The sequence below is a fragment of the Cetorhinus maximus genome, chromosome 15 (assembly GCF_964194155.1).
Source record: "Cetorhinus maximus chromosome 15, sCetMax3.hap1.1, whole genome shotgun sequence".
Taxonomy (NCBI): Eukaryota; Metazoa; Chordata; class Chondrichthyes; order Lamniformes; family Cetorhinidae; genus Cetorhinus; species Cetorhinus maximus.
Window position 1 is genome coordinate 5,750,781 of NC_135893.1, and position 22,772 is coordinate 5,773,552.

The 22,772-nt window shown below is 40.5% G+C and overlaps 1 protein-coding gene across 8 annotated transcripts in view; it reads right to left on the reverse strand.

Moving 5' to 3' along the window:
• Positions 1–817: 817 nt before the first annotated feature.
• Positions 818–22,772, reverse strand: part of kif1b (kinesin family member 1B) — a 197,730-nt gene continuing 175,775 nt past the window's right edge. For all 8 annotated transcript variants that reach the window (XM_078557785.1, XM_078557783.1, XM_078557779.1 and 5 more), the window contains 8 exons: positions 20,418–20,563; positions 18,806–19,045; positions 16,901–16,972; positions 13,740–13,864; positions 11,176–11,325; positions 10,855–11,047; positions 9,067–9,185; positions 818–6,700 (listed from right to left, as the gene is read on the reverse strand). In XM_078557785.1, the coding sequence (XP_078413911.1) occupies positions 6,658–6,700; positions 9,067–9,185; positions 10,855–11,047; positions 11,176–11,325; positions 13,740–13,864; positions 16,901–16,972; positions 18,806–19,045; positions 20,418–20,563 (1,088 nt within the window). In that variant the 3' untranslated portion in view covers positions 818–6,657. The remainder of the gene's footprint in view (positions 6,701–9,066; positions 9,186–10,854; positions 11,048–11,175; positions 11,326–13,739; positions 13,865–16,900; positions 16,973–18,805; positions 19,046–20,417; positions 20,564–22,772) is intronic.

Genomic DNA, 22,772 nt, shown 5'->3' on the forward strand with positions numbered 1-22,772 from the left:
ATCATCAAAGTAGGTAGATCTTATCCAAAGGATGGTACCTGTGACTTTTCTGTCCGCTGTCAGTATTACATTGGAGTGAGCCCCAAGTTTGTGTGTTTTAGTTTTAAAGGAGAGCTAGTCCCACAATCTACTGATCAAAGGTAAAGGCACTATTCAATCAAACTGATACAGTTATGCAAACAGATACACAGCTAGTTTATTGTATTAGATCATTTTGTAATAGACAAGGATGTAGCATATTATCAATGAAAGTCTTGCATCTAGTTATTATGAAGCATTCTGTAACAATATCTAGGTCCATGTGACACTAATTAACCTGCCACAAACATTATACGTGCTCATAAAATCCATTTTTGAAATACCACTTGAGCACACCAGCTTAACTGATAACACCAGTGCGTTAGAGAGAGCGCTGCATTGTCCAAAGCACCATCTTTTGAGCGAGGCATTAAAATTGAAGCACACCTGCTTGTTCAGGTGGACGTAGAAAACTCCACGGCCTATTTTTGAGGGGCGGGGAGTTCTCAATGTCCCGGAAAATACTAGTTCCTCAAGCAACATTAAAAACCCATTAACAGGTTACTTATTTTGTTGCTGTTTGTGGGACTTTGCTGTGTGCTTTTTCCAGCTCCGTGTTTGTCTTTAGAACCAACACCTACGCTTCAGAAGTGATCTGTTGGCTGTGAAGTGTACATCCAAGGTTGATATACTATATAAGTGCAAATTCTTTTACCACCTAAAATGAAAACTACTTGAAATATTCACTGGTCCACTTGTTTTACGGTGTTATGTGAAGTAGGAATAAAAACAAGACAAGTTTATTTTGCTTATGCTCTGGTTGTACCTTTATTGTTACCTCATTCACTAAACAGTTCAGTGGTGCAGGTTACCATACACAGAATTAGATATCTGCATTACACGTCTATGCTATACAGCGAATGGATTATAATTAGTACAAATAAATGAAATATTTACATTTTTAAGTCTTTATACCTCAAGCTTGGTTCAACACATATTTACAAAATAAAAATTATGAATGTGTAGCCACCCTGACGAAATATAATAAATAATGTACAGTGTTGATGCACTCCTCTGAGGGGACTGGTGTTGACAGGAAGCACAATAAATCAATCCCAACTAAAACTACCCTTAAACTACAATGGATTGTGGTTAACCAGCCACAACAAGACAAAATTAAAATTAGAAAAACACACAGGTAAATTCCTGATTACCAGCACATTCAAACCTACAAACAGCAGCTACCGTATCTTTCCCTTTAATGGCAATACCCACTCATCTTTTATTTTGAGGGAGATGGTATAACTCATCAATTTATGTATAAGTTCTTCATGCAATCAAATCTACAAAATAATTCAATCTCAGCACTGACTCCCATAAACAATGTACAGGAGGCTTTGGTGGAGCTGAAAAATTAGTGTGGATTTGATCACTCAATTTACCAGTTTTCAAATTTTCCATGTAAAATACTCTATAAAAAAATAATAAAATAATCACAGTAAGTACTGCAGCAGAGTACTAGAGTACTTGCAGTCTGGCTTATCTGAAATACAAAAAGCCAACTGTTATACTGGAACCCTACTCTGAAGGCTTTATGCTCATTATAAAGGTATACGGTCTCTCTCAAAAAAAGTGGTTGTTTCATATCCAAATGTGCAGTACTGGTGAAAGGGCTCTTATGCTGAGAAAATATACAATGTCCCACAGCAATTTTCAATCCCTTCCTAAACAATTACTTCTTAAAAGGTGTGCAATTTACTGCAAACAATTCATACAAAATAAATAGTGCACTCATTGTGCACTAGCTAAAAATTACACAGAAGCTAGAAGTGAGAGGGGGGAAAGCTGTGCTCCATGATATATGTTTAACATGTGAACGAATTCTGGCCTCCAGTAGAAACTGGATTTATAATCTGAAAGAGTTGATAAAACAATGGCAATAATGGAATCTTACAATGTTAATTAAAAAGATCAGTACTAAAGTAAAAGAACTTCCAGTGCACTTGTTCTGTGGATTCGACTTACTCAGGTGAACAGATAATAACATATCCGCCTGGATTTCTTTTCTTGTACAACTTCATCAACACTGAAGGCCAAGTCATTTTTTTAAGCATGTCCTGCTCTATCAGTGTCCTTCATTTGACAAATCTGATTCACTGAGGGGGTTGGTAACTTTGGGTCTCAGTTCATTTATTTGAGATTTGATACGAGAATAAAAAAATCTGCTTCTAAAAATGTGGACATTATTTCTCCTAACTGTAGAGAAGGCCAACTCTCAAACAGGGTTAACTCTTATGTTTTCATGTGATTTCATATATTAGGATCTGTTTCAGCTCCCTGAAAATGCTTTGAGATTTAAGCAAATTGCAGATTTTACTTCCCATACTATTTTAGACTTAAATATTTACCCTTTTTAAAGAAAATGACAAATAAATTCAGTCATCAGTTTTCAATTTATATTTTAACAGAGCAATTCTTCAGTTATACCCTTACTAAACTGTACATTATGTTTTGAAGAGATCTAGGGTTTTGTTTTGTTTAAAGTTAGGTTGGTATCTTTTTAGTGCCAGTGCTGCTTACATTGTGATGTAGCTGGAAACATGATATTAAAAGTGCAAGATGTGCAAATTTCATTTGGTATCTAATGTGGAAAGTAAAGGCTTCAAAGCTTACTCCTACAACATCCTTCATTCATACCTGTATTTAGCTATAAATATCATACAAGAACGTGTATCTATTTTGACTACTTTATCCAGCTTAAATATACTGCAATGATTTCAAATATCCAGTACTTAGTATATAAAGATGAACTAGTCTTATTTTTCAGACACTGAAGCATTAGCTAACCAATGTATGGTACATTAAGTCCTACTAATCAAATGCTTTTCAAATTGCCCATGCTCTGGAGGTTGGCTGGCCTCTGGCATGAACCATCTTGCAGTGAGCTCTGCAGGTTGGCTGACCTCAGGCGCACATTGTACTGGCTCTACCGGTCATACTTATTTAACCTGACCCTCTCCAATACAAAACCTGTACACGTTCACAGCTAAGGACCGTATCTTTAAAATTTACGCAAAGTGATTTGCAGATAATAAATAGCGGTGGGTCCTTCTGTAGTCGGATACTTAAGCGCAGATACTGACTTACGAAAAACTACCACCTTTTGGTTTAGATTCAGCTTTTATACTTAAGAAATTTAAAAAGAAAAGTAATACTTTCTATTCGAAGCTTGCATATTGTTAATGTAAGTCACGCAACAAAATATAGCCGAGTTATGTTTTAGTAGAAATGGTACATTTGCATAGTCCATTAATAATAAAAGCCATGCAGCTTGATAAGGGATTAACTCAAAGAGTTAAATCATCTGCTGTCATTTATAAGCAATTGACTACATTATGCATACTATAACCTATGTAGTCTAATATACTGGGTTCCTTACACTGTAAAGCTATACATTTAACTGGTCTTGGGTATTTCTACTTTTGTTCCAGTGCAGACCATGAACTGTAGGTTTTCCGGCCTCAGTCAAGCCCTTCATTATTTTTAAATGGCTCTCGTTAGTGAACAGTTTTTTAAAAATGCATCAGAGAATACAATTATATTTTAATTCTCAATAGTTATATCTAAAAGGATCTATGTATTAGATAAATGTTGTTTGCTATTTGATTTCCTAGGTTTGTAGAAGCTAAGCTGTATCCAATTTTACTTGCTCCATATTATGATAGCGTGAGATGCAATGCAAGTTATAGTTGCAAACTAGGCAAATCTTGTGTACAAATGAACATGCATTTACCTTAAACTCAGCAACATGTTTCCATATATATTTCATAAACACTTGGATTCTTTTATACAAATTAAACTTTTTTTTAAAAACAGAAACCTGGTGAGGGAAGAGCAAATCGCATTGGGATTTCAAGGAATAGGATGAGTACTAAGGATTAAAATTCCAGTTTCAGCACTTTCGTTCATTTGATTTCAGTTGTTCAAAGCAAAGATTAGAGATTTCCCCCTTCTCATTTCATAGCACTGTTCCTTCTGCAATAAAATGAAACTGTAAACAGTACACTAATCAAATATTACCACTGAAATTCTCACTTTTGATTTGCTGAGGCAGCTTTCATCCTGGTAACTCCTGTAGTAAACAATTCAAGCATCAATGTGGTTCTCTGTCGCATTAGACTATTAATGCCCCTCATATATCCACTCCACAAATCAATGTTGATTAGCATGTAAAGCAGCTTAAAGTCTCCTGGTAACTGTTCAGTGGACAAACTGCAAGAATATCCAGTAGTTAACCCCACTAGGATCCCATTTGATCAAGCTCTATTTATGCACATCATGGTCAACAGTTATTGGTAAGAAAAAGTGCATATATACTGTAAAAATAAATCCGCAGCGTTGCTAAATTGTCTGTGCTGGTTTGCTAAATGTGGTCTAATCTCTACTGCATGTGACCATAAAAGGTCCGTGTGCATCATAGAATTCCACTTCACTTTCGTTTGGTGTTAGTGGAAAACTGTTTCCATGACACACAAGCTTTATTAGGCAGCTATAATGCATTAGAAGTACATGCTTACGTAGCAACATTTGAAAACAATTGGAGGGAAAAGCCCTACAAGGAACGGAGGTCTTTGAGATGCCCAGGGAAGCCCGTTATTCTGTTGGGCCAAACGGAATAGATCAAGGACAAAACTACAATTATCGAAATGTTTCCTCTGTGTTCAAGTTTGGCAAAATGCTACATGATTGCCAATCATATCCTAAATATATTAACTTTTTTCTAATAAATAGCTTGTCACAAACCTTTGTTTTCACTCTAAATGCCTCCATTCATTACAGTGCGGTTAGTCAATATTTCCTCAAATGATTAAATATTCTCTACCATTTGTTCCAATCTACCCTGCAGTTGTACAAATTGGTGCGTTTCATTTTGGCAATAAGATGACATTTTATGACAGCAAACTCAAAACTACTGAGAAATACTGACATTGCAATTGCCCATAAACAGGGATGTGATCAGCTTGTGTTATACTTTGTTTGGTGAAAGGGGCAAACCATTTGGCAAGGGACATTTTAGCATACACCTTTAGGGATGCATTAGTGACAGTCAAGATACAAAATGGATTTCAAAAACTGAAAATCATTGTGTGTGTGTGTGTGTGTGTGTAACTTCAGGGGAATAACGTGCAATGAAACCCTTGTCCCTTCAGTCAAACTTGCTCTTAGCTAAACTGTTGAGACTGAAACACATTAAAGATTATCGCATGATGAGCTGTTGAGAGAATTGCCTCAACATCTGTACTTTAACTACTGCAGTAAGCTCACTGGTACAGTCACAGGTGTGAATACTGACCTGCAACTTCAATAGAGTCTTGTTTTTCTTTTGCTACTTTCTAAATTGCACCCTTATTTTAAAATAGCAACATCAGCTGCAGGTTATCTGATGGGCAAAGGCCAGCAACTAAAAGGGTTAGCAAGTACCTCATCATGGCATAATGGATTAGAAGGCAACTTTATTTCTAATGCATCTGGTTGTATGCAGGAATACAGCATGGTGCAGGAGTTGTGGAGTATATTCAGCTCTCCATCTGGCACAGCAGTGATGTGGAATTACCTGACCTTGGGTCAGTTATTCTCGGATATTGCTCCTGATTGATGACGATTATACTGCAAGGAAGCATTTGTTACTGAAATAACGCGGGCATCTCAATGCACTCGAAGGTGAGAATCACCTGCATTTTTGAAGTCAATTCTGAAAAAAACTTTTTGCTATTATCTGCTTTTTTGCTCAAAAGTAAGGAGGAGGAAACTAGAGCAAATTTGTAAGCTCTAAATTTGCATGCACACAGAAGAAAGAGATTTAGGAAAGGGGACAGTCCAACCACTGTAGCACGTGCCTAAAATAAGCAGCATCTTACCCAGATTGTTTTCCCCAGTCCGTCCTGCGTCTTCCTGTTACGCTATTTACTGGTGAATCCATTCAAAGTGGGTCAGCTTTCAAGATAGTTTTCCTGCTAACTAAGTAGAAGGAATGCACTTCCTCAGAATGAACTTCACTAACCCCACCGACCCACATTTAACAATCCAGCAAAGTTTGCAGCTGTTGCGACCATCAAAAACGTTCAGTCTAAATTCTTCCGGCAGCCATGACATTCTAGAATACTGAAGATTACCATGCAAGGTATTCCAGAACACACAACCTATTCCTGAAGATACATACACTCCTTAAACTCATCTTACATCTCTCTCATCTCATCAAGATGAGCTCCCTCTCATCTCACAGCTACGAGCCCCAAGGGCCAGTTGCAGTTACCCCTATGGTTTGCAAATTAAAGGCTACAGTTTGACAGAAAGCACAGACAAGGACATCCTACAGACACAAGAAGGCGAAAATGGAAAAAGGTGTTGAGAATCGTGCACACACGCGACTATTTTACAACATGCTACTACGAGATCTGGAATGGATGTAAAGAAAAAGCAGTATTTTGGTAACTAGAAAAAAGGTGCTCAGATAGAGAGTTAAGCCACGTGTACATGAGAAACCGTCAAAAATCACAAAAGGTTAAGAGCAACACTTGTATGTTCGAAAGCCAAGTCAGAATTACTACTTCATTTCTTGCTTTCAGTGAAGGTTTTCCTTTACATCGTTTGTTGCCCTGAACGTCTCCTAGCGAGTTTTGACCTAAAAAGGCAGAAACAAAATTTGTAACTGGAAGGCATGAATCTGTGAAGGCATCAATCTATGTGATATTTATAAAAATGACATGCAGCAGTAAATCATCCCAAGGCACTTCATGGCAGCATTATCAAACAAAATTTGGGACACCGAGCCACGTAACTTTATAGTGCTTTACATAATTAAATGTGAATGAAAAGTTAAGGATAATGTAAATAAATAAAGGTTTATTAATTTGGACCAAAAGCTTGATCAAAGAGTTGGTCTTAAGGAGCATCTTAAAGGAGGAAAGTGAGGAAGAGAGTTGGAGAGGTTTAGGGGGTGAATTCCAGAGCTTAGGTCCTAGAAATCCGAAGGCATTTAATTATAAAAAAAATTAAAACAAAGCAAAAATAAATGACATCCCTCAAAATACTGAAATGTAATTTTTATTACACTCTGTAATCAAAAAGTAAACCAACCCAAGTTTGTACTTTTGGTGACATATTCTGTTCCTTAGTAAGGATGCTGGAGGTCTTGTGGTGCAGTGATAATGTCCCTAACTCTGGGCCAGAAGCTCTGGGTTCAAGTCCCACTTCAGGACTTGATGGCCATGGAAGGTGCATTCATAACATGGTCACACAGGTTGATAATCAGTCTGTAAATCCTTCCACTACACCCGATGGCAGGTGGTGAGAGTGGGAGAATTTCTTGGTCAGCCATACTGCAGAAGGCAAATGGCAAACCACTGCAGTACTTTGCCAAGCATAATCATGGACCACTCCATGGTCACCAACGCCCCCTTAGAGAATGGTACCTGGAGGAGGAGGAGGAGTGAGGATGCTAGAGCTGGGGAAATGGGACATTTTCAACTTCAACGTCAGGATCAAAAGGTTCTCATTCATGTCACATAAGGCAATGATTGAACAGACAATCCAGCTCCCTCTATGTTATATTATGTTTGATCCGAGCATGAGTAGAGCCTCTAGGACTGCACCAATTTATCATTACATGTCAACCATCACAGCCTCTCTAGTAACTCTGCCACTTCAACCTTAGCGGCAAACTGTTCAGTGGACCCACGCCCACCAGAGCCTAAGCCCATGACTATTCTACACATTTCAATTTGACCCTTTAGAGCTTATCATCTCGGTATGGGTCATCCAACTCCAGTGCTGAAAGGACAATGCACTGACTCAATGCATCAAGCATAGGCAGGCCCGGTTTGATTTGGTGACTTCAGATTCATTACTTGGAAATACAAGGTGAATAACGTTAGTGGAAAATGACAATTAACAAAGACAAAATAAGCTAGACAGCCTCTACATTCTTCTATTGCTGTCTTGAAGGAGACACAGTCATAAACCAAGGACACTTAAGTGATTCGAACATATGACAAATTAATTCCATCTGCACAGTAAGGCTCCTAAGACAATATCATCTATAATATCAGTGCTATTTCAGAAATTACATTTTTAAAATTAATGCTGGACATTAAGGGGTATGGTGCAGAGTCCTTATGAATAAGCATTTACTTACAAACAGCGACTTTATAACTAATTTTTTTTAAACATCTAATGAAGTGCGGAAGAAGTAGTGTGTGTACAATCAAGAGATACAATGTGAAAGACCCAACAAATTGATATTGCACTCTGCATATTTTAAAATAAACTCCAAAATATTGTTATAAATAGATCTAAATATAAAATATACTGAAATATACAGTAAAGAGGACCCAACTGCCTGTTAATGAGTGAAATGGCACCATCAGTGTCCCTTAAAATATTCCCTAACATCTTTGTCCCTACCATTCCACTATCAAACTATGGAAAATAGAGGCACCAGCATGAGCAAGCTGACCAAACAACAGCTATGAATGAATTAACCCAGGGATTGCCATTTCAACAATTCGAATTCAGTCAGTCAGTCATACATTATCCTTACTTTCACCATCCCTTCATCGCCACGGGGTTAAAATCCTGGAACTCCCTCTCCCTCCTGACAGCACTGTACCAGTTCAGGAAGGTGAAGGCTGACCACCACCTTCTCAAGGGCAATAAATACTGGCCTTGCTAGCAACACCCACATCCCATGAATGAAAGAAAAATAAAGTTCTCTTACACCACTAGCAGAGTGCACTGCTCCTACTCAACAAGATCACCAGTAACAGAAAACAAAAAGAAAGGATTAAGTTAATTACAGTTCTTGCAGCAATTTGACTTTTAGAAAGTGCTGATTGATTAAATTGCCTCCCAAGCAATGTTTCTCAATTAAAATTAAAATTGGGTCATTCGAGTGTGCTTCTAACGATGAGATGTCTTCCGCATCACCCAGAAAGGGTTCCAGGATACTCAAGAGTAGGAATAGGGATGAAAGGTAAATAATGAATTTACCTGATTGAGCCAGCTAGCAGTGGATTGAAAGCATACAACCAGTCATACATATCCTTGTCATTGCTTGCTTGCAGAAGTATTCCACGATGTTTTGTGCACACTGCAAAAGTGTTAGATGTCTGCACAGTGCCATAAAATAAACAAACAAATGGTTATTTACTGGGGCTATAGAGACTTTTTAACCAAGAAGTAAAGGTGTTGCATCCCGAACTCTCATGTAATATTTAAAAGTGTTTCTTCACTGCCAATTTTAGCCTTTTCTATTTCTCTCCAGAAGGTACTGAATCTTTGTTAAGATGCAGTCCCAGAGGCAGACCTTAAGCCAAGCGACAATCTTTATGAGTATTGACGATATAGCAGAAGATTTACATATGAACATACGAATTAAGGGCAGTTGATGACCATTTGGTCCCTCGAGCCTGTTCCGCCATTCAATAAGATCATGGCCGATCTGATTGTGGCCTCAACTCCGCTTTATCACCTGCCCCCCATAACCTTTGACTCCCTTGTTAGTCAAGAACCTATCTATCTCTGGCTTAAAGATATTCAACGACCCTGCCTCCAGGCAGAGTCTCTAGTGAAGAGAGTTCCAAAGGCTCTCAACCCCTCGAGAAAAAATTTCTTCATGGGAGATTCCTTATTTTTAAACTGTTCCCCCTCATTCTAGTCTCTCCCACAAGAGGAAACATTCTTTCAGCATCCATCCTGTCAAGCCCCCTCAGGATCTTATATGTTCAAAAAGATCGCCTCTCAATCTTCTAAACTCCAATGGACACAGGCACAGCCTGTCCAACCTTTCCTCGTAAGGTAATTCCCCATCCCAGGGATCAGTTGAGTGAACCGTAACTGAACTTCTAATGCATTTATATCCTTTTTTAAATAAGGAGACCAAAACTGTACATAGTACTCTAAATGTCGTCTCACCAACGCCCTGTACAACTGTAGCAAAACTCCCCTACATTTATATTCCATCCTCCTTGCAATAAACAACATTCCATTTGCCCTGCTGATGACTTGCTGTACCTGCATACTAACTTTTCCTGATTCACCAGATCCCTCTCTACCTCAGAATTCACAGTCTCTCTCCATTTAAATAATATGCTGCTTTTCTAGTCTATTAGCCAAAGTGGACAAGTTCACATTTTCCCACATCATACTCTATCTGACAAACTTTTGCCCACTCACTTAACCTATCAATGTCCCATTGCAAACTCCTCTCCAAAACTTTTTAATTTCACATTTCCAGCGTATTTTGCTTTTACCTCTTCATAACTTACTTTCCTACCTTGATTTGACTAATTTGACTGTGGCACTGTAACAAGCTGACCCTGCCCCCATCTGACACCCATATAAACCCACTTTCTAGCATGTGTCATTGGATAGAAATCAGAATTTGGCCTCCCTACACCATGGACTGTTGTTTCTTACTTGGCACCATAAACAAAATCGACTAACTCAGCACAGATGGGAGTTCAAACCAGAGACCCCCTGATCTCTACGTCTTCATCACATCTTTACATACTGTCTTAACCAACTGAGCCATGGAAGTCTTCAAATGGGTTTTTTTTATTGGAATGTCTTATATAGGTGTAGAATTTAATGTATATTTTAATTACACACTTCAATAGATTAAAAATGTGAGAATGCAAGTATAAATACCATACGAGGAGCATTGGATTACCAGAGTACAGAATTGGTGCTGAGCTCATATTCCTAGGTACGGTTAGTGGATCTTAGTGATATGAGCCTCATGAGAGGTGAATATTTGCAACGCAACCATTTACTGACCTTTAACATTGCCTGTTGATCCTCACTGTACTCCACCTGAGCTGTGGACAGATTCAGAATGCCTCTTTCTACTGGGTCTTTATCACTATTGTAGATAAACACGTATGGACGACGGATAGCAACATAATGCTTCACCCAAGAATTAGATTGTGGTTCCATGAAATGCAGATATCCTTTCTTTGACACCACAGGACTACAGCATATGAAAAGAAGCACATGCATAAAAAAAAGGTTGAATACAATTGGTGTAACATTTACAAAGTGTTTGTAATTTGGAGTAGGTTGGAGGAAATAAATTGGAATCTAGCAAGAAGCTCTCACCCGGTCCTAATCTCTTCAATGTCAGGAAGCAGGTTCAGGAATTCATTCTTCCCTGCTCTGGCTAGGTATGAAGTTTCTACTCGAGAAACCATGGGGAAGCCATCAAACTCCATGCACGGACTAGAAGACCTAGAGTTGGCCTCAGGAGTTCTGCAATATGAACACAGTCTAAGCTCACAAAGAAGCAAGGGCTGAAATATACTCAATTACAAATGTCCACGTGGCGCTGAGGAGCTTATTTATTACAACACTGACACGGGAAACAATGTTTGAAACACTCATGCAGGAATGAAAGTTCTTCAAGAGTTACGCGTTAATAAATAAAGAAGCCCCGAAGAATGATTTTTGAGATACAGGGCATGGAAGATGCCAGCATATGAAATAGGGGAAGTAGGCCATTCGGCCTCTCGAGCCTGCTCCGCCATTCAATAAGATCATATGGCTGATCTGTTTGTGTTTCAAATTCCACATTCCCATCATGAGGTGGATGAGAATCATCTGGTGCTTTTTTTCTCCACAAGTTGAAGATTTTATTACATTAAGTTGGAATAGATTTACAGAAAATAATTTTGGTATCCAAGTTATGGAGGAAGAAAATGGTCCAATTATGTATCAAGTCTTTTTGTTACTTGGTCCTGGGATGTTGACATCTCTAGCAAGGCAATAATTACCAATACTTTCAAGACCAAAACTTTCAAAAAGAATTGGAATGGCTGTCAGTTCAATACTCAATCTGAGGCCTAACCAGCGTTTTATGCAGTTCCAGCATAACCTCCCTGCTCTTATACTCTATGCCTCGGCTAATAAAGGCAAGTATCCCATATGCCTTCCTAACCACCTTATCTACCTGCCCCGCTGCCTTAAGAGACCGGTGGACATGCACACCAAGGTCCCTCTGATCCTTGGTACTTCCCAGGGTCCTACCATTCATCATGTATTCCCGTGCCTTGTTTGTCCTGCACAAGTGCATCACCTCACACTTATCCAGATTAAATTACATTTGCCACTGATCAGCCCATCTGACCAGCCCGTCTATATCCGCCTGTAATCTAAGGCTATCCTCCTATTTGCCACCCCACCAATTTTCGTGTCATCCGCTAACGTACTGATCAACCCTCCTACATTCAAGTCTAAATCGTTTATATATACCACAAACAGCAAGGAACCCAACACCGATCACTGTGGAACCCCACTGGACACAGGCATCCAGTCACAAAAGCACTCCTTGACCATTACCCTCTGCTTCCTGCCACTCAGCCAATTCTGGATCCAATTTGCCAAATTGCCTTGGATGCCATGGGCTCTTATCTTCGTTATCAGTCTCCCACGTGGGACCTTATCAAAAGCCTTGCTGAAGTCCAAGTAGACTACGTCAAATGTATTGCCCTCATCTACACACCTGGTCACCTCTTTGAAAAATTCAATCAAATTGGTCAGACATGACCTCCCCTTAACAAAACCATGCTGACTGTCCTTGATTAATCCCTGCCGCTCCAAATGTAGATTAATTCAGTCTCTCAGAATTGCTTCCAATAGTTTTCCCATCATTGAGGTTAGACTGACTGGCCTGTAGTTCCCTGGTTTATCCCTTCCTCCCTTCTTGAATAACGGTACCACATTGGCTGTCCTCCAGTCCTCTGGCACCTCTCCTGTGGCCAGAGAGGTATTGAAAATTATTGCCAGTGCCCCTGCTACCTCCTCCTTTGCCTCACTCAACAGCCTGGGATACATTTCATCCAGGCCTGGAGATTTATCTACTTTTAAGCCTGCCAGACCACTTAGAACCTCCCTTTCTATGCTAATTTCTTTATTTATATCACAGTCCTTCTGCCTGATTTCCATACCCACGTCGTCCCTCTCACTTGTGAACATCGACACACAGTATTCATTTAGAACCTACCTACGTCTTCCGGCTCCACGCACAAATTACCACTATGGTCCTTAATGAGCCCTACTATTTCCCTAGTTACCCTCTTACTCTTAATGTACTTGTAAAATAACTTTGGATTTTCCTTTATTTTACGTGCCAATGTTTTCGCATGCCCCCTTTTTGCTCTCCTAATTTCTTTTTTTAAGTTCCCCCCTACACATTCTATACTCCTCTAGGGCTTCCGCTATTTTGAGCCCTCGGTATCTGCCATAAGCCTCCCTTTTTTCTCTTCATCCAATCCTGTATATCCCTCGACATCCAGGTTCCCTGGATTTGTTGGATTCAGAACTTTCTCCAGCGGCTGCAAGGGTTCTCCAAAATGAGTTTCATTCATCTCAACCCAGCTCTTTGTGGTGTGGGAGACACAGCATAAACTTGACACATTAATTTGGCTCAATGGCCATAAGCATAAGCTAATAGACAGCGACAAAATACACACCAATGCAGGAGGTACTTTTTAAAAATGAGATCAAGGCATATTGTTGTAGGTTAGTGGGGTTTTTTGTTTTTTTTAAACTCTCTCTCCCCTTTCAGCATCAGATTTGACAAGTCAATGAAGAAAGTACTCCATTTTTTTTTCAGTGCGAGCATCCCTCAACCTGATTAGCACAAAGCAGCGTTCATTCAGACTTACTTCTGATCCACCGAGTTACACCTGGAGTCGGCTAGTGATGGGCAAGTGGAAGAAGGAGTGAGTGTGGTGCTGCTGAAACTGGACACGGAAGCATCGCGACCAATCGGGGAGTTTACATCTGAAAGCTGAAAAACAGGATTTTTTTAGTAATCCACATCCAACTGCACGAACACAAGAATGTTCTCATTTTAAACTTACCTTGAAACAATTAAAAGTATCAAAAAAGTATTTTGCGTGGTACATCACAGAGCCCAGCCATTTCAGGACGCTCAAAATTTTAAGAGCTGATGGTCTTTTCTGATCTAGAAAAGTACTAGTATTAATCTACAGAATGGTAAAAAATCTACAATCCTCAAAGTGCCATTTGCTTTCTCCTCGATGACCAAAGAATATTCTTGGAAAATAGCATGTTGTTTGCAAATAATATTTCTCAACAACAGGTACGCCAAGTAACCTGACCTCTGATGCATCTGTGGAAAGGATCTTTGAATGTATTTTCCAATGGGTTACATTGCAATACTACCTAGTCTTGTTTACCAAATGAGATGCAGCTTCCTTAATAGAACATCAGTTTTATTTCAGGAGGCGTCCAAGGATTTATTCAATGATAAAAGACATCTTACCCACAGGATAATATAAAGGCAAAAACATTGAAGAGTCATAAGAATTGAAATGTTAACTCTGCTTCTCTCTCCACAGATGCTGCCAGGCCTGCTGAGTTTTTCCAGCAATTTCCGTTTTTATTTCATCCTACCCAGGTTGATGTTTATGTTATTAAATTGGTTGCTGTCCACAGTTTTCGAAAGGATTTTGGCAGAGGATATGATGCAGAAGTCAGGAGTGTTACATCAGGATATGGGAATATAAAAGAATATTCACAGATTTGAAAAAAAGTAGTACAGTATTGGAGCACAAAGCACAGATAGCGAAACTTGGATTCCTCTATGCTACAGGATTTAAGCCAGATTTTCTGTCTGACATCAGGGGGAGAATTTTCTCCCTGTCGGGCGGACGGTTCAGGAGCGGGCGTCCGCGTAGCCCACCGCCGCCCACGGTCGGCTGCACGCCACCATTTTGTGTGGGCAGGCCAACTAAGGCCCACCCAGCGTGATGTGCACCCGGAAGCGCTTAGTGCTACCTGTACAGGTGGGGGGGAGAAAGGAGGGAGAGTCGGGGCCTGCGCTCTTTCGCGCATGCATGCGACGGAGCGCAGAAACCTCCCCGAGGCAGAATAAAACTTTGCAAAAAAAAGAATTTTAAAAATTATTCAGACATGTTCCATCATGTGACAGTGTCACATGAGCTGGGACATGTCAATGAATTTTACTAAAAGTTTTTATTACATTTATAAACCCTTCACGAAATCTCATCCCGCCTGTGGATGAGGTTCCATGAAAAATGCAAAGGCCGCCTGGGCTCTTTGCCTGCCCCCCCGCCAACCTTAAGGTTGGACGGGCAGCCCTGTTAATTAATACAATTGGTACTTAAATGGCTTTAATAGGCCTTTGACAGTTCGGCGGACACGCAATTGACTTCGGTGCGTGCCCACCGAAGTGAAGATCGGAATGACGCGCGGTGACATTGGGACGCACACCCGACATCACCACGCGTCATTTTACATGTTGATGAGCGGGGGCCTGGACCCCGCACGCTGACCAGAAGATTCAGGCCCAGATTTTGGCAGCTGTTTTTTTTCCCCCACTTCATAACTTACCAGTAAATTATTCTCATTTCTCTACCTTAATTCTGCAAACATTGCACCGTTTTCCTTTTGGTAACCGGCCTCGTCTTTTGTAATCTTAGTCACGGGGTCCCTTGAAACGTGTCAATATTTGCAGGAGAACCTCCCGCATGTATGTTTGAAAACCCCCTGGAGTATTGTAATTTCCTCTGATTACTTGAAGCACTCAAAAGCAGACTATCCCCTTAAAACGTTAACCTACATACCTTCAGCATGCTCACAAAACCACCACATTAACACCCAGGTAGCTTCAATCACAACAGAAATGGCAATTCGTAGCATTCAACATCTCCAAGCACAATTCCCCAGACACCAAATTCCCAATTTCAGGCAAGTAACGAGGCGGGGTGAGATGGGCTGAGGTCTGGGCATTTCAGCCATTCAGCCCTCACCCAACTCTCGCTACAACTTTCATAGCCATTTCAAGCAAGAAACTCTCAGATACCAGAATGAGATTCCACAGCTGTCCTCGATAGGGGATGGTGCACTTCAGGATAAAATAATTAAAATGTAAAGAATATAAAATAAATAACCAGCGACTTAAAACCTTGCATAGCTTGTGATGTGACACCAGATCATGTACATAGCAGTTCCGAAATTTATGTGGAAGACAGAAGTAGAAATATTGAGCATATTCCTTTTTATAATTAGATGCACCAAGGCTTTGTTGATTATTTTAAATTTATTCTTGTTGCACACCCTGGTGAGTAGTAATAAGTTGGACGTCTTGGGGAGTTAAGGGTTAATAGTCAAACTTTTTCATCTCATCCAGCAAGGGGTCTTCCAAGATAAACTGGATGGTTCTGAATTGTGGCGAGGGGAACGCAGGGCTTGTTTTCTAACATGTAAAGTGCCCGTGCAAAGAAATAAATGACAGTAATGCCGTCAGCCATGAGTGATTGAATTCCGACTTTAGGGGTTTGAGTATTAACATCGGTAGGATGTCCGTTGACTGCAGCATGTAAAGATAACGGTTAATAAAGCCTGTTCTTCAAAGAGGGTAAGAAGAATTATTACGTCAGGGAGGCTTATTCGAGAGAAGTAGCTTTGGAGCAAGCTACAGCTGTTTACTTGAATAGGCCGTTTTCAAAGGATCCAGGAATAGACACGTCACAAGGCTCTCGATGTGACTTGTATCTTTAATGCAGGAAAACACGGTGCACAAAGCAGCTTGGTTTTTAGGGGAGTTTGGAAATAACAGAAACCGCTATTTTGTCTGAAGTTATTTGTTAGGAGGTAAATGCGGAGAAGGGAAATGGAGTTCCTCAGCCTTCGTCTGGTACTTGCCCCGGTAACACAGCACTGGAGAATCAGATGCATGTTATTTATGGTTTACCAGCGTGCAACATAACTGTACTGCATCATTTTTAGGCTGTCTTTTATATTAAAGCAATTTCTTGTGGCGTGAACTTCTACCTACCTTACTGTCACTGATGCTGCCGCAGACTTGGTTCAGTTCTTTATTAAATGTGTGCATTAGAAGTTGTAGGCACTGAAACAAAAAGATTATTACACATTAAGGACTTGACAGCCGGGCATGAAAAGGACCAGAGAGGTTGACAGCTGAAGACACGTTTGACGAAAGAATTAAAGCGTCAGGAAAGATTTGTCTCAGATTGCAAACTATGAAAAAATTAAATTGGTATGAGGGATAAATCAGCAACTTGACAGATTACCTCAGTCTTAGTGATATTCACTTACAGAAAAAAACTGCAAAAAATATCTTTGGATCAAGTGTGAGGAACAAAATAAACTGAATGCCTGTTTCTGGAAAGGGAAATTAGCAGAACTGGCAAAAGAGCTGGAGTGGAGATGATGAGAATGTATTGATGCAAACATTTGTCCTGATCTGGAATGCGCTGCCGGATAGGGAGGCGGAAGCGAGATTCCGTAACTGTCAAAAAATGGAGTTGGGCGTATATTTGAAAAGGCAAGTCTTGCAGGGCTTTCAGGCAAGAGCGGGCAGTTGAACTAATTGGATAGCTCTTCTTTCAAAGAACCAGCAGAGAGGTTATGGGCCGAATGGCCTCTTATGTAGTGGTGGCTCAGTGGTATTGTCACTGGACTAGCTATCCATAGAGCCAGGGTAATGCTCTGGAGACCCAGGTTCGAATCCCACCACACCCGATGGTGAAATTTGAAATCATTTAAAAAAGAATCTGGAATTAAAAGCCCGATGGTGACCATGAAACCATTGTTGATTGTCTTTAAAAAAAAAACCCATCTGGTTCACTGATAGGGAAGGAAATCTGCTGTCCTTACCTAGTCTGGCCCACATGAGACTCCAGACCCACAGCAATGTGGTTGTTCTCTTGAAATAGCCTAGCAAGCCACTCAGTTCAAGTGCAAATAGGGATGGGCAATAAATGCTGGCCTAGCCAGCGATGCCCCCATCCCACAAACGAATAAAAAAAAAAATCGACAATTCGCAGAAAAACACACTGTAAAATGAAGGTTGACTGGACGTTTCAGGCAACAGCATGACTGGTCCTCTACCTTTCGCACTGGACTACAGATTCAAAGGAAAAACACACAGGGCCCAAATCACAAGCTGCCTGAATATAAGGGCCTTGCTAATTGTTCTACTCTGATACATGGCACTATTTTTGCAATAAAGCAAATCTTAGCGTTGCTTTCACGAAAGTGTTTTACTGTTTGTTTCCCAATTCGCATATTGTTCCACAGCAAAAAAAAAACAAACTTGCTATCAGGACTGCACCATTAGAAACCTTAACTAGCTTCTGGGGGATATGCCAGAGTAATCGGGTTGACTTTTCTTTCCAGATTCTTACTTCTGTGAGGATATGTTTGGCCATAGTCCTCTGCTTCCCTTCAAACAGTAAAGCAAGCTCAGGGACATGTTGTGTGGGGAACTATGACTGAATTTGTAGTACAAGAATCTGTGCCAGCAACTGCAAGGGTGAGGGGGGGGTGGGTTAATCAATAGCATCACCATGAAAATGAGTAAATTGCTGTCATTTCATTCACAGACCATCAGTTCCTAGCACTGCATCAGAAAGATATTGTTACCTGTGGTTCAAGTAAAGACAGAGACCATTCAATTATTTCAAAACCAAAGACGTGAAAACTTTTACAACTTCTTCAAAAGTAACTGCCATTAAACCGAAGTTCTAAGCCTGTTCACTAGAAACAATTGTACCAACATTTTATGGAAGTTCCAAGCTGACGTGTTAGATTTTTATCACAACCTTCACGTGCTTTATTTCAGTTGGCACAATGAACGGACCCCATGGATTTTTTTTCCCCCACTGCAGATACCCCAAACTGAATGACCTGCGCAGGCTGTGCCTCACTGCGCCAATACCTTGGTTGCCAGTTCTTTCTCTCGATCCATGAGGCTCTGAATGTCCGCAGAGTCATATCCACTGCTTTCGCTGGGCGTGACGGCGCTCTCAAACGTTGTGGTGGATATCTGAGAGGAGATGCTGGTCGAGGTGCTGAGTGTACCGCTGCTCATACTCGGGGAGATGGAGTCACAGAGAGATTTTGAAGTTGTCTCTCCGAGCTTCTCGCGCAGCAGCAGCAGATGGCGTGTCCTCTCAACCTTCGTAAACACACAACAGGTTACTTGGCCAAACATATAAAAGTGTTCAAGATGTAGAAGCATAATATTGCGACACGCAAAAAACACCTCATCATGTTCATCTGTCACATAAGAAAAATTTGCAGGGCTATGGGGGAAAAGGCAGAGAGTCAGAACGGACACAATGGGCCGAATGCTCTCCTTCTGTGCTGTAACTAATATATGATTCCCAAAATTAATTTTACAGTTCAACATAAATGGGAAGAAGTAGAAATATCCTCAAATGGATAATAATCCAGATCAGAGAGACATTTAGTACACGCAATAATGTAATGAAGGGCATAGATAGAGTGCACAAAAGGGCCTATTTCAGTCAGAGAGATCAATAACCAGGGGCATATACTTAATTACATTTGTGGAAGGATTGGAGGGGAGTTGAGAAGTAGTTTTTTCACCTGACGTTTAAGGGAGGCTGGAACCCACTGTTTGAAAAGGACAATAGAGGCAGAAACTCTTGTTACATTTAAAAACTTGGGTGTGCACTTGAAGTAATGTAACCTAGAGGGCTAAGGATCAAATGCTGGATAACTCTTTTTGAGCCTGCACGAACACAATGGGCCAAATGGCCTTCTTTGGTGTAGTAACTTTTTTTCTATTTTTCTAAAAGCAACTATGTAAAGTTACCACAATAATAATCACAAGTGGGTCTCATTAAACATGTTTCTTGGTCAAAGCTAGAATGAGAAACAAAAATGCAATTGTAATGGTGATGGTATTAAATGGCATCATTCAGCCAGATATATACAATGATGACAATTGGGTGTCTAGAACTGCTGCCTAATTTCAAGTGTTTCAAATCAAACAAAGGAGAAAATATAGGACAGATACAGGGAGCGAAGCCGATTCCTTTGCTTTCACGGGTTTGACATTACAGGTAAAGAAGTGAAAGTTCCGTCTTTCTTAAAGGGAGAAAATTCCTGGTGGGGAATTTTTAATTAAATTAATTAGGTCTGCTTTTAGCATCTTCAAAGATTGTTTTAGGTAAACATTTGCTTCCACACTGTAGACGAATATTTTGAAATGCGTGAAAGCTTACCTTAACCAAAAGCAATAAATTATTATAGTATACTGAAAAGATGACCATACAATTCCAATGTACGCCTGGAGGAGCAGTAAACCTGCCCGTTCCGGTCACTGTTCTGAACCCAAAGAGCTCCAAAGCATAAGCTGCTTTGCCAGGAGTCATCCACAAAAGGCCATCAACCTGAAACGTTAGCTCTGTTTCTCTTTCCACCGATGCTGCCTGACTAGCTGAGTGTTCTATGTTTGTATTTCAGATTTCCAGCCTCCGCACTATGGTTGCTTTTGTAAGCCTGTCCTGCGCTCTGTTTACCTCGTGCAAGAGATCCAGTTTTTCCAGTTCCCACTGATGCTCCAGGATGAGGCTGTCCCCACGGGGTCTCCATCCCGCTAGATTCTCCTCTCCTCGTACGTAGGCAACCGAGGTGTCTAAAATTTTCCTTCGTCTCCTTTGCATTCCTGGAGCAGAACAGATTATTATTATTCCACCCACGTTAAATCGTCCACGTTATACAGACACGGCTACTATTAAGCATATTTTCACCCACACAGACATGGAAGACACAAATTGGAAACAAGTTCTCTGACTGTGCGTTGCAATCCATGTGGAGTGGAGACATCTGCAGTTCAAATTATACATATGTTGGCAATTTACACTCTGCTTAAAGTACAGGTTTGGCATTTTATTCTAAATAAATTACATGAAATTTACAAAACAGAAACAGCCCATTCAGTGCTTATGCTCCACATAAGCCTCCTCCCACTCTATTGACAACAACTCACCCTACCAACATATCCTTCCATTCCTTTCTCCCTCACATACGTACATATAATCATATATATATTTTATATCTCTCTATATATTGATGCCTCAATAGGTTATCTTTGCACATTATAATCATGATGTGTACCCAAACCATCCTCCAAATTTCAGGCTGCTGCATTGCACATTTATGTCACTGCTGGTGGCAGAATGAAGTGGTCAAACTAAAATAGACCCAAGTTCAGGGTACAGGACATATATGAGTGATTGAAATAACGTGGAAAAGTTAGCTAAATTTAAAAAAACATCAATGTATTAAATACAAGAAATACTAAAATGATGTTGACAAATAATAATGTTCAACGGTTAGCTAAACAAAAAAACAAAAAAAAATTAATTAAATTCAGAAACAATAAACACCCAAGATGAGATGAACAGAAATGTTTACACTCGGAGTTGTTGGGGTCTGGAACGCTCTACTTGGAAATGTGCTGGAAGCTGATTCTGTAAATAACTTAAAAAGGAAGGAGGAAATCACATGATTACAGACAAGGAGTGTGGATGTATGGCTGGCATGACTGCTGTTTCAAAGAGCCAGCACAGGCACCGATGGGTTGAATGGCCTCCTCCTCTGCTGTAAGCTTCTACAATTCTCTGGTAAATGTCACTCTCACATAAATACAAGGATAACCAGCTGTGGAATTAAATTTATATCTCCAGTAGGGTGACCTGATCCAAGTAGGATATTAAATAATCACAATTTGTGCTCCATTTGTATATTAGGTAATTAAAGCGACAAACAAATTGAAATGATAGACAGGAACTGTACTTGTATAGAACCTCTGGGACACATTGCCGACTAGTGTAGCGGATGTTGATTCTCTATTTGACTTCAAGCAGGGGGGTGGCGGATAGACTGCTTCCTGACTGAGGCAGAGACTGCAACATCAGGTTCAGTGTCTTTATAGGTAAGGCAAGCTCTGTCGGACTGGTTTCAATCGTCTTGAGGAGGGTGCAGAAGAATTTTAGAGCATTTTTTCCTCCACTGGCCCTGTATTTATTTCCATACTTGTGTCTCTCCCAGGAGGTTACACGGCTGCAAGGGTGAGAGGAATTGTTTTGCCATGATGGTCCTGCCATCATGGTGGGGTGGGGGGGGGGGGGCAGGCTTGATGGGCCAGATGGCCTTTCCTGCCTATCGCAATTGCATGTTCATAGGTTGTGGACTGGTTCTGGCAATGGGGGAGAAAGACTTCAACGATGTAATTATGATCTTATCTGCACAAAAAAACTAAACTATTTCAAAAAGAATTTGAGTCATCACTTGTGATAGAAACTCAATATTTTCAATTATCCTTTCAATTTTCTCCCTCTACAACCCATTACTCCTAATAGCATATTTCTTGTTTTATTCACTGATGGGATGCGAGTGTCGCTGGCTGGGCCAGCATTTATTGCCCATCCCTAATTGCCCTTGAGAAGGTGATGGTGAGCTGCCTTCTTGAACCGCTGCAGTCCGTGGTGTAGGTACACCCACAGTGCTGTTAGGGAGGGAGTTCCAGGATTTTGACCCAGCGACAGTGAAGGGAAGGCAATATATTTCCAATTCAGGATGGTCAGTGGCTTGGGGGAAACTTGCAGCTGGTGGTGTTCCCATGTGCCTGCTGCCCTTGTCCTTCTAGACGATAGCGATCGTGAGTTTGGAAGGTGCTGTCTAAGGAGGCTTGGTGAGTTCCTACAGTGCATCTTGTAGTTGGTACTCACTGCTGCTACTGTGTGTCAGTGGTGGAAGTAATGAATGTTTGTGGATGTGATGCCAATCAAGCTTTGTCCTGGATGGTGTCAAGCTTCTGGAGTGTTGTTGGAGCTGCACTCATCCAGGTAAGTAGGGAGTATTCCATCACA